The 13219-nt window shown below is 33.7% G+C and overlaps 1 protein-coding gene across 1 annotated transcript; it reads left to right on the plus strand.

Moving 5' to 3' along the window:
• The first annotated feature begins 7409 nt into the window (after positions 1-7409).
• Positions 7410-12994, plus strand: LOC134241059 (neuronal acetylcholine receptor subunit alpha-7-like). Its single transcript, XM_062723153.1, has 2 exons — positions 7410-7724; positions 11935-12994. Exons 1-2 carry the CDS (start codon positions 7410-7412, stop codon positions 12904-12906), a joined length of 1287 nt encoding a protein of 428 aa, XP_062579137.1. The 3' UTR covers positions 12907-12994.
• The last annotated feature ends 225 nt before the right edge of the window (positions 12995-13219 follow it).

Below are 13219 nucleotides of genomic sequence, written 5' to 3' on the forward strand. Positions count from 1 at the left end.
TATTGACCATAGAACTTACGAAATTAATTATGACTTTAAACGAGACTGCTTATATTTTTGGTTCATCAACATATATGCCAATCAAATTAACTCGTTTTAGAAATTGTTCATTTGTAGAGTATGCTCTTGGATATCGAATCAACAGACAGATATAAACCCTATATGCGTGCGATATGGATTACCATTAACGTCTTTTTGTAGCAAAATATCCAAATATGAAATTGGTGTGTCAGACTCTGTGGTATCTTTCATTTCAAGCTCACCGGGATTATATTGTTCCGACGTAAGAATGGAAATAACCATTGTTGATTGACAATACGTAGTCGATAATCTACATTTCGAGTTGATGTCCACAGCAAGTGCTTGCTTTTCTTTCCACGTATAAGATTTTTACCAACAATTGTTAAAAAGTGTTCTATAGTTTTATTGCAAAGAAAAATGTTCTTTATTTCTTGCACATATTTAAACTTGTGTTTGTTAAATTTTTCTGTCTAGTACCTATAATCTACTTATCTCAATCGCAATTTCTTGGGCCTGTCTGACAAAAAGAAAATGTTTATCTGAGCTTATTTGAAAGGCCTAAGAAAAAACAATTGGCTATTAGTCTTATACCAAAGTTCCCTTGCACTTTAAATAAAGAACTAAATTAAACGGATCAAGGTACAAGACTAATTAATTGGCACTGTCTTTGATATGACGAGGCTTCTGCCAGTAAGAGTCTGATTAAGATATAGAAAACATGGAACTACTCCGAAGTGACAGCTAGGGCCTGATAGATGTATGTCAGTTAATTGTTAAAATTGTAGCTTAAGATGACCAATAATATTTTTAATGCGCATACTTGTTTTTTTCCTTTGAATTTTACGCATTGAATTCCGAGATTAATGGACAGAGACAATAGGAAAGCGTGACATCGTAATTCACACTAATACCTATGGCTTCTCATATCAAAAATGTCATTCTTGTAGTTACATTATACCAATTTCGCTTGCGATGAATGCTAATAGTGCGAGTTACAAACCTTAAACTCAAGAATCGCAGGAGCATATTACATGGTATTAGACTACAGTTCTAAAATATTTAATGCGTCCTTCCTCTTTATCGATATATAAAGCGATTAAGATATTGCCACTTGAAATCTTGTTTTTGTTATACAAACTAAAAATGAATTATGTCTGATTGTATGAAACAATACATTGAAAAATAAAAGTACATAAACTAATACTTTAAGAATGCGTAACTGCAGAGTTGACCAGATTTGACCTGATTCGGTGCATTAGTCATGGATGAGTCCTTGAATCATGCAAAACATTTATAACTTTTATTTGACCTTTATGGACTCTTTTATATACGGGCGAACAATATAGAAATTTCTGTTACGGACTTTGCCAACAATTTTTTACCCAAACTTTGCATGTAATTAAAGTAATTATCATAATAATATCCACCTTTTCACAATTTTCAAGATGTCGTGTATTTTCTTTTTATGTATTCTTTTTCTCATCTATGTCCATTTTAATGCAATAGTTGATGACATAGTTAAATTGCATGCTGTTGATTTTTTTGTTACTTCGATTTTATTTGTCTCGAGCTTTCTGTTCAGTTATGATGCCTTGCTTCCTGTAGATTTTGGAGGAAACACACTCATTTTCTTTTAAAGTGTCTGGAGATAAATTTGTTTTGACCATGACATGCATTTATGTTGCTTCGTCACGTGAAGCAGGAGAAATCTGAAAATGTTCAGATTTATGCTGAATGAACAAGAGTATGAAGGTCAAGAAGCTGGCAGAGTTACTGAAGGTCAACAGGCGCGTAGCTGCCTATACGCAAGTACGCAAGTGCGTACACATCATTTTCCAAAAAAAAAAAAAAGAAAAAAAGAAAGAGGGATAAAAGAAAAGGAGGAAAAAATGAAAGAGAGAAATTTATTCGGGGAAAAAGAAGCACTACCCGTGTTTCAAATTATTTTGCGTCTTATAGTTTCGATTCAAATTTTATTCAGCATGTCTTTACATTCAAATTTAGTCCTTTTTAAAATCAATTCCAAAAACATCTTTCAACATTCTTGAGGAAAAAAATATTGTTGAACCAAAATTTTCAACTGTTAATCCGCGTAATCCTGATTATCCGGAGAAATATTTGATGAAGGAAAGCGATCTAAGGGACTTTGATCGACATAAAAAAAAGTTACAAATGTCTTAGAAGACTATATATATATACAAGATTTTTAATTTCCGTAGTGGTAATGAATAAATGTCGATGAATGTCGTTAAACAATCTAAATTATGGTGAACAAAATAAATAATAATATGGCTTCTTTTACTGATGTTACCAATTTAAAGAATTATATAATTGAAGCATTCTCGAATCGTTTCAGTTAACAAATATGATGGTAACCAAAAGACAACAACTACCCCGTTTATATTTTGAAATATTTAAACTCCAATGATAACGATATTGAAATTGCTACTCTGTTTTATCTTGATACACTTGGAAACTTTTTTCCAATACCAATATATGCGTAAATTAATTTGATAAATTATCGTTCTCTTCCCGAAGTATCAATGGAAGCAGTATAACTTAGCTAAGTGTTTGCTCGAGAAAAGTGATATTATCGTGATTTCTTTTGCGAGAAAATGACTGAAACATTTTGTAAAATCCGGGAGCTTCCGGGGGCTTCGCCCCCTGGGCCCCCACCAGGGCTTCGCCCTGGACCCACTGGGGGCCTCAGGCGGCCCCCAGACCCCCGACCGTTTTCTGCATACACTTCATTTCCATGCTGGCTACGCGCCTGGTCAACTTGTTGGGTTCTTTGTTGACGGGTTGTACTCTGACAAATTAAAATTAAAGGTCATGCGTGACAATCCACACACTATGCAGAAAGCTATCAATTTTGCTAAGGCTGAACATAACTTGCAACAGCGTTTTCAGCTACGAACCGGTCGCACATATTTTGTCCCTCCAAGTAACACAGAGGAACCCATGGAAATTGACCATTATAGGCAGAAAAGGGATAAAAGAAGGGAAAATTTTGACAGGCCTAAAATATGACAATATGACAAACATAAGGTTGCTCCAAAGAAAATTTTTGTAATTGATCAAACTGCTCAGAAAAAGGGAAATTACTTGCTGGACTTGCAATAGAAAAGGACATATCAGTAGAGATTGTCCTACGAGAATGCTCGAGGCCATCGATGCCACTGTAGGTGTTGAGGATGAACAATGGGAAGAGTTAAACTAGATATCTCCGTCCAAAATGGGACCATTGGGGGGAGCAAAATTCAAAAACAAAAACGTAAAGAAAAACCTACCATGATTCTATTCACTGAAATATACATTAACATTTATGTAACGAGCAAACAGAAGATTTTTTACTCAATTGCATGTAAAGACTTAAGTAATCGTACATCTACACATAACACAGGTCACTGAATGAATTCCTTTTTAAAATCATATAATTTAATTTCAGTTGTAACAAGATATTTGATTGGTTAAACGGTTTTATCCATTTTGTATAACATAACTTGCCTACGTCACAATGAGTAATGTCAAATGCGTATTACTCCGCTTGACGTGAACTTTTTAAATATGCTATGTGGCAACGCACTTTGAAAAAATTACGCACTTTGAAAATTTTTTTCAAAGTCCGTTAAATTTGGGACCAACTCAACGCACTTTGAAAAATTTTTTCAAAGTGCGTTAAATTTGGGACCAACTCAACGCACTTTGAAAAAATTTTTCAAAGTGCGTTAAGAGTCTGCATCAATATATTTTACCATGGACACACTTAACGCACTTTGAAAAAAAAATCATATTTTAGTCATGGAAAGATTTTATTTGTTATTTATCTTTCAAAAAACTAAGCCTAACCCTAACCTCAAAAATGAATTGATTTACTCCCGTCGAAAAGAGGAGAAGACGGGTATAAGATCCCTCAGTCCAAATCTTTATCTTTCCAATACATAGGTGTCGGTAACAAACGGGGGAGGGGAGCAATAAACCTAAAAAGGGTACGCTGCATTTTCAATGTTTATACGATGTATATATCTTTCTAAAATAAGTGGGGGGTTTAGCCCCCCATTCCCTCCCCTGGACCTTCGCCCAGTCTATGCTATATTCAAAACATTCATATAATTATGTATTTACCTAACTGGTATGACGTTGAAAACTTTCAATAATAAATGAGTTAATTAAAACAGATGAAAACTAGAAATTTTAAAGTACAGTAAAACGTATGAGAGAGAAAGAATTTTCATAGCTTTGAACAATCAAATTGGCCCCTTTTTTAGGTCACCTGAGTAAACTCAGGTGACCTATTGCTATCCGTTTTCGTCCGTCGTCGTGCGTCGTCCGTCGTCCGTCGTGCGCCGTGCGTTAACATTTGAACAATTTCAGCTTCTTCTCTGCAACCACAGAACCAATTTCAACCAAATTTAGCACAAAGCATCTATGGGTAAAGGGGAACAAAAATTGTGAATTTCATGATCCCTGCCCCCCTGGGGCCTGAGGGGTGGGGCCAAAACCACTAAAATTAATGCAATCTTTAAAAATCTTCTTCTTTACTCCTGGACTTCAAGCAGTCAAACTGTTTGCATGATTGTAATCAGCAATGAGTCCTCTACCAAAATTGTGAAATTCATGGCCCTGGGGTCAGGGGTTCAAGTGCTAGGGCGGGGTTCAATAAGTAGGTAGTGAAAATGCATTATTTCTTTGAAAATCTTCTTCTCTGCTCCTGGGTATTAAATAAACCAACTAAGTACATAGTTGTGATGAGCAAGAGTGCCTTTACCAAAATTGTGAATTTTATGGCCCCAGGGTCAAGGATTCTGGTGTTGGGGGGGGGGGGGCTCTATTGATTATATAGTGAAAATACATGAATTCTTTGAAAATCTTCTTCTCTGCTCCTAGGTATTAAATAAACTAACTAAGAACATAGTTATGATGAGCAAGAGTGCTTCTGCCAAAATTGTGAATTTTATGGCCCCAGGGTCAGGGGTTCTTGTTTTAGGGTGGGGCTGTAATAGTCAAATGAAAGAATTCTTTGAACATCTTATCCTTTGCTCCTTGTTAACATACTAATGACCTAAATACATATTTAAGGCCATGATTTATTTTATTTTCAGTTTTACAAACCCTTTGCTCAAGGTTTTGAATTTTCAGAAAAAAAAATAAATTTTTTTTTCTTCCGATGTCAAATTTGAGTCGGGATCGAGATTTCAAATTTACGAACTCGCACTTCCGTTTTTAAGATGAAACGGGGGGGGGGTAAATAAACTTGAATTATAAAGCTAGATCTGAGGTTGGTTTAGTGTAAAATTCATCGAAATGAATGCCATTCAAAACGTTTCACCCGTTCAAAGGACAAATAAAATGCTGACAACTTTGCTACACAATGACATGCTGGTGAGATAATTATGTATTCGTTTCAAAAGTATCTGTCTGTAAATAATTTTTCTTCCCCAGGTTTTAAACTGCCCGTGGTAGCTATTGCATATTGCCAGCGACATTGTTACAGTTTAGGTCTCTGTTATAGCTTACAGTCTAAGCATCATTCTTAAAAAGGGTTGCTTATGCATCAGATGTAATGAATAAAACTATGGGAGAAGTTAAGTCCATTTGAGGAAGAAATAAACAATAACCTGAAGAAATAAAAAAAAATCAACTATTAAAAGGCGGCAAGAATATACAAGTATATACAGGCATGTAGTATGAATTGAATCAGCCAGAAAAATTATTTTACAGTTAATTGAAAAAATGTTCACCATACTTCCCAATACTCCCTGTCTGTTTTATGATAGGAATTATAATTTTAGGCATCAAGTAAATTTTAGAACATTGTCTACATATTCACCTAACATATATTTAAAAAATGAAATGAAAATTGAAAGACTTTTAAAGAATTGATTTTTTAAAACATATTTTGACCAACATCGAAAAAATTATATGACAGGCCCAAGCTGGCAGATGATGAAATAAGCAATTAAATGTTCTACTTTCCTATTTGTAAGTATTATGTGTCCAATTGTAAGGAGCCTATTAGAATAGCATAAAAAAAGAATGTACAAATGTTAATAATTGATTTATCAAAAATTCTCATGTTCATAACTAAACCTAAACATTAAAAAATGCTGGCCTTATAATGAAAAAAGGGGTCTCTTTCAAAATAGATAATTTCAGGGCCGCTGGGTCAGGGGTACCAGGGGAGTACTTTAACTAAAAATAAATTGATGCTTTCAAATCTGCCTTTTGATAAGCAATGGTGCCTCCTTCAAAATTTGTGAAATTTGTGGCTTTTTGATTAAAGCACGAACCAAATACAATCACTGGAAAGTTGTTACATGATACTCAGGTGACCTATAAGGCCCGTGGGCCTCTTGTATTATGATAAATGCTAAGTTGCTTGAAGCTGTCCTCTGTTAGTGCTCCCTATACACCTTTACATCTACTTATCAAAGACTACAATTAAAAAAAAGGGGGGAAACGAATTAATGGACTTAAACAATCGTCACTCTTTTTTTCAAGACCTTTTAATTTTCCCTTTTATTTTATCAAAACCTTTAATATTTAAAACGTCAATATCTCAGGTCCTACAGTGACTTTATCATAAAAAAGTTATCAAACCAGAATCTGTTATTTATCATACCGATTATTTGAAGGAATATTGATCAATCTTTACATTTTTGTCAAAGTGCGTTAATATGGTCGATATTAACGCACTTTGAAATAAAATTATTTTTTTCAAAGTGCGTTAGCTTGGTCCCAAATTTTAACGCACTTTGAAAATTTTTTTCAAAGTGCGTAATTTTTCAAAGTGCGTTGTAACAATGCTATATTTGAAGCCATTTTCCGAAGGAAAAATGGAAAAATTTAAACATTGTCTACATCGAAATTAAATTATAAGGAATGAAGCTTCAGGAAGTAAGCTTCATTCCTTAAATATAATAAAATCTGAAATTATTGAAAGATTTTTAAAAACATGAATTAAATGAATGAGAAATTAAATAAATGTGTCCATTACTTTGTATGATCGACCCGCCGTTTCAATGTTTGTAAAGCCATATGTATTTATTTTCAGAATGATCATTATTTACATGTACATATTGCTTTATTTCGAGAAGATACTTATCAGAGGTAGAGAGCCATTGCAATACATGCATAATGATAAAGTTATTGGGTATTTAATTTTGGTGCATATTGATTGGACTTTTTTTCGTATTTTATAACGTGATTGGTTCTAAAAGTTCAGCAAAGGCACATGTACTATTGCTGTTTTGTTTCTACATGGATTATTGGTCATTGAATTATGTTAATAAGGTTTTTAACAGTATAAAGTACTATAAATTGCAGCTTATCGGGGTTTTATTGTTAAACATTTTTATGCATCTATTGTGCAACTCAGGACTGACAAAATGATTTGGTTTCAACTGATGGGACTTTTATTTTGTGTAAGTCCTGCGGGGGCTACTCATCTATCCTACACTATCGAAGACTACAAATCCTTGACAGACTCCCTGCTTGCAAATTATTCTAGTAAAATCCGCCCCATCAAAAACCAGGGGGATTCACTGAAAATGGAAACAAGCCTTTGGCTGATTGGCGTGAATGATGTAAACTCCGTGGACCAAAAATTGGTGACAACAGCATACTTATATGTCACATGGGTAGATGAACTCCTAACCTGGAATGAAACCACAACTGGTATCTACTGGATGCAGTTTAATCAGGTTGGTTTTTGAAAAGAAAATTAAATTCATCTTATTTTCTTTTCAATTTTTTTCTTTTTCAGTTTGAATGAATCAAACTAATCCTTTTGATCAAAAGTACAGCATCTCTGTTAGAGTGTGTCATATGACATATGAAATGCTGTAACCTCTAATGTATATGTGGTGTTGTAATGATTATCATTTATCCACTGATTGGTTTAATTTTTTCTCACTTTGCATTTGTTTTAATTTATATTTGCATTAATTAATTTAAATCTCATATCTTTTACCGTGGAAGAACGATTATTAATTAATTCGTGTTTTCTTCTTTCTTTTAGCTCTGAATTTGTATTTTGGATATTTTTAATTTTCAATTAGATCTCTGTCATTGATGAAATAATCTTTATTTTTCATTATCGATAAAGATATACCGGTATTTAGAAATAGGTTTGTTTAACTTAATCCAAACATTTTGTCTCACGAAAAAAAATATTTGGCGATGAAATTGTTTGCCTCATTTATATTCTTAATCGTTCAAATAATATTGAAAATATATATATATGTATATTTCGGTTTTATCAATTATAAAATGAAGAGTAATGATCAATTGATGAGTCTGAAGAAAACGAACAGCAATCTACTCAAAAGTACAGTTAAACAATACTAATTAGAGCAGGGCAACACAGACCTATGCAAACAGAGGTGGGATCAGGTGCCATAGAGGAGTGAACATCCCCTGTACCGGTCACAGCCTCCGTGTGCCCTATGCCATGATGAGTTAAACAGGAAAAATATGTATACGTGTCAATGTGAAAATAATGGCCTAACAAATTTATTAAATACCTCAGTCAACATTCAACTTGACGATGGATTGCACTTGCAAATACGGCCACTAGTTATTTGCGAAATATTGACTCTAAACGGGATTTTTTTATTCTTATATTATCAACTGATTTGGCAGTAGACTACGTCTTTTCAGAAATTGAAAATTGATCTGGAACTAATTCTTTCTAGTTTTTCTTTTTAAAAAAGAAATTTCGAAATATGCTAATGATTTTAGCGAAGTTTAGATATTTTTTTTTTTTTGGTTAAACATGTTAAATGCAACTTTAACAGATTTTTGAATGCCCTCTTCAGACCTTCCGACAACAGATGTTGAATAAAAAACAGTATTTATCTTTTAAATATAGAGTTGTTTATGTTAAATAATGTTGTAATAAAACAAAAAAATTTACCCCACTTTCTTTATCCTTTATTTGTTGTTTCGAGTGAATCAATGGTTAAGTACAGTTTCAATACAAATTAAGCCCTGTATTTTTCTAAAATATGAAAGTGACATAAGAAATTAAAAATTATTCTTTCTGAATAATAGGAATTACATGCAGTAAGAATACACAAATCCTTTTACTTATATGACCTCCTGAAGCTAATTGTGACGTCATTAACTTGTGCATTTTCCCGTATTTTCTTAAAAAGTTGCAGAAGACATCAATTTTCAGTGGAGTTTTCTTTCAGAAAACATACTCTGCCACCGTCGCCCACACAGATTTTGAGATATATGATTTTTCAACGCATTTTACATAATATATCCAAAAACTGATGTGGGAGATGGTGGCAGACACTATTTTCTAAAGACACTATTTTCTGAGTCATTCTGAGTCTATTCTGCATTAAACTTAGAAATGTACCAAATTAATGACGTCATACTTCCAGAATGGTCCTCCTTCATACCATATTCTTTAATGATTTATCATATTCTTCTACTCAACTATTTATAAAGCCAATTTCATAACTTTTTAAGAACATTAAATTTTTAGGGCGCAATAAAACCAAAACTTTCTTCTTACATGTAGATTATCGGTTGACCAACTGCTTCAGTAATGCATACTTAGAGAAAAGCAAAAAATACAATAGTTTACTACAGTAAACTATTAGATAAAAAGTATGAATTTTTAATATTTTGATATTATAATAATATTTTGATAATATTTCAAAGTATCTATAGTATGAAATTTAAATAGTTATTTGTTGTTATCTAGTTCTTAGATGCAATTTGTTCTTATGTTAAAAGGAAATATAGTTTAAAGTCATCATTTTGTAAGTTATCTGGTCGAAACAATGACTTTGTTGGCAAATACAATATCGCATTAAGTCCATGCATAATGTACAGTGTACCTTACATGAAATTTACAATGTACTTTTCCCACTGATGATTTTCCAAGGTATACTTAATCTAAAATTATAATAATACCATCAGGTATTCTTAAACAAAATCAGCATACATTACTAGGTCATTGGAATAGATTGATTGATTGTATATTGTTTAACGACGTCCCTATCGAGAATTTTTCACTCAAATGGAGGTGCCACAACTTGCCGGTAGAGAGCTGCAAATTTTGTCCTATTCTTGGCACTTAGGGCCATTGAGCAGGGAGGGGTCTTTTTCGTGCCTGCACCTACTGCGACACGGGACCTCGGTTTATACGGTCTCATCCGAAGAACCGGTCTCCACGTCCCACAGTGGGATTCGATCCCGCAACGTAAGGATTGCCTCTTTACTTCGCGACTCTAGAGCAGACGCTCTAACCACTGCGCCACGCGGGCGACCATTGTAATAGATATCAAATGACAAAAATCCGAAAAAAAAATAGTTTTAGTCTGTAAGTGTTTCCTCATTAGTCGGAATCATATAACTGGATAAGGGTCCTCCAATTATAGTAACTCTTAAATTATTCTCTGAGCTCTTTATAATATAGAGAATGAGTTATTGCTCAATGCGTATCTTTCAGGCAAATACTAATTGACGTTTTCCATACTACTAGTAATTGTTAGATCATTATTTACTCACTGAATTGTCTATGATTTTTCCCGTTATTTCCCCAATCATGACAAAGAGCACGCGGCGGGTGTGATCGGTTGACAGGGGATGCTCATTTTTCTATGGCATCTGATCCCACCTCTGGTGTTTTAGATGTTTGTGTGTGGTCTCCTGATTTGTATTGTTTGAATGGGCCTTAGAGCTCGAATTTAGAATCATCATTGTTCGTGGGGGACAAATGTTCAAGGACTTCGTGGGTCACCCTTATCCACAAAGAAATACGCACGTTAACTCTCGATTCCCGCCTACATTTTGCAACTATTTAATTCAATATAAATGACAATTTGTCATAATATACTTTGTTCAAAAACAAAGAACAGTTCAATGGAAATTGATGAATTGTTTCAATACCAGCGCTAGATAGTAAATTAGTCAAACATCTAGCCCTTGAAAAAAGGGGGGTAGACGAAAATTTCCATTGAAATCAGACTTTCAGGCATCACCATATTTTGAAATAGTCTTGGATATCATTAAATGTTCCTTATATCTTTTCTTATGTTTTAGGCAAATAAATAAAACATAAATATATCAATAAAATATAATGATTCAGTTGTAAATCGCTTTGGAATTGTTGGAAAATAAGCATTTTTGTCGTTTTTTGTCAATAAACATATGTCCCCCCCCCCCGTGTCAGACAAAAAAACTTTAACATGAATTCGTGAAATAACAGTCCATATTACCTGTAAAAAGGAATTTTTATGACACGGGATGGAAAGATGTTTTTAAAATATTTTCCGTTTTCCGTAGTAAAAAAAACTCAGGTTTTACCAAAATTTAAGAGTTATCTCTCATTGTTTCCCCAAATAAGCATTGTTTTATGAAAATCCATATAATTATCTATAAAAAATATCAAAAATTCATCGCATATGTTAACTTTTGAAAATTGACTTTGAGGTAGGCGGGAGAACAATGCTATCGTCCGCAGTTCTTTACATCTCCACGAACGTTTATTTTTGCTAACATATTGATTCATCGAATCATCGTATTTACGAGTAACCCACGAAATTACATCCACAAGAACAGGTCAAATTTTGCTTACCAACAAACATTAACCCCCAAGAATTAAAATGACTTCACAGCATTTCATTGTATATTTATTTATTATATTTTCACATACATGTATTTGGAAAGTTTACATTGGTATGTCATTACAGAGATTTTAATAGGCCTGTAAATTTCAAAACATTCCAATGTAAATTTTCATAGTAAATCAATGTAATCAGTCTCAGATTCCTGTAGAAGGTCTCTGACAAACCCGGTAGATGATATTGGTTGATATACAGCCTGAAGTAAGATCTACATGAAACTTTAAAAAAAAAATGAATAAAATTAATTCGCGTATTTATTTTGTAGAAGGATATATGGACGCCTGATATTGTTTTAAAGAATGGCTTCACATCATTTAAGCCCCTGGGAGGTGATTTTTACTATTTGTTTGTGGATTATGACGGAACTGTGTACTGGTATCCATACATGGTATTTGAATCATCATGTGATATTGATATTTCCCATTATCCGTTTGACAAACAGTCGTGTAAAATCAGCTTTAAGACATGGAGTTACTCCAGATGGGAAATTAACCTAACAGTTTCATCAGATAAGGTCGGATATTACGAATTTGTGGAGAACAGCGTTTGGGAAGTGACATCAACTGATGCGACATATGACGTATCAACATACGAAACAGATGTACATTTTATAATAAATCTTCGCCGAAAACCATTGTATTACGTCATGAACTTGATCCTTCCAATAATTTTTCTTGGTGTTTTGAATTTGCTTGTCTTCATCATTCCAGCCGACGCCGGAGAAAAAATGGGTTATGCTGTAACGATATTTCTTACCTTTGCAGTGTTTTTAACCATGGTTAGTGCCGAGCTTCCGATAAACTCAGACTCAGTTTCGGTCCTTAGTATTTATTTGATTTTGCAGCTATGTATAGGCATTCTTGTTCTTATGATTACCTCTCTACAACTCCGATTACACCATAGAACTGAAGAGAGAAAAGTAGGAAAAGTACTCCGCTTTTTTGTACGAATGGAAAGGCGTATGAGATGTGAAGGGGGAAAAGATTCCTTACAATATGGATGTCTTCTTAAAAAGTGTAAATGTATGGACAACAATAAAGTTATGGAAGTTAATGAAAGATACCTTAAAAGCAGACAAGGAAACGAGAAAGAAGGCATGGAAGAAATAGAAGAAAAAGAAGAATCAATGTCATGGAATGATGTGTCATCGGCCATAGACTTTTTCGCGTTCTGGATTTTGCTACTTTGTGAATTTATTCTTTCAGTGGGGGTTTTCACGTATGCTTCAGTATATTAAACCTCTTTTCTATGTTTTTGAGCCATTTGCAAAGCAGAGCGATATCTCCGGATAACTTGGCTCGGTGTTTGTCCGCGTCCGTCTTTCATCCGTCCGTCTGTCATGCCTTAAAATTGAGAGAACTGCTGGAGGCATTGCTTTGATATTTTGATCATGGTAATGCTTGGAAGATTGGCTTTTATGAAAAACCAGATTTACATGTACAGATAACCTTGATAACATCAAACATGCAGATTAAAATTTTTATGCATTCAGCTGGTACTCCGTCTTTTCCGTCAACCAAGAGAAAACGGTTTCTCACGACAAAAAAGTC

Source organism: Saccostrea cucullata, unplaced genomic scaffold (assembly GCF_032062105.1).
Source record: "Saccostrea cucullata isolate Sc308-1 unplaced genomic scaffold, CSIRO_AGI_Scuc_v1 ctg3001, whole genome shotgun sequence".
Taxonomy (NCBI): Eukaryota; Metazoa; Mollusca; class Bivalvia; order Ostreida; family Ostreidae; genus Saccostrea; species Saccostrea cuccullata.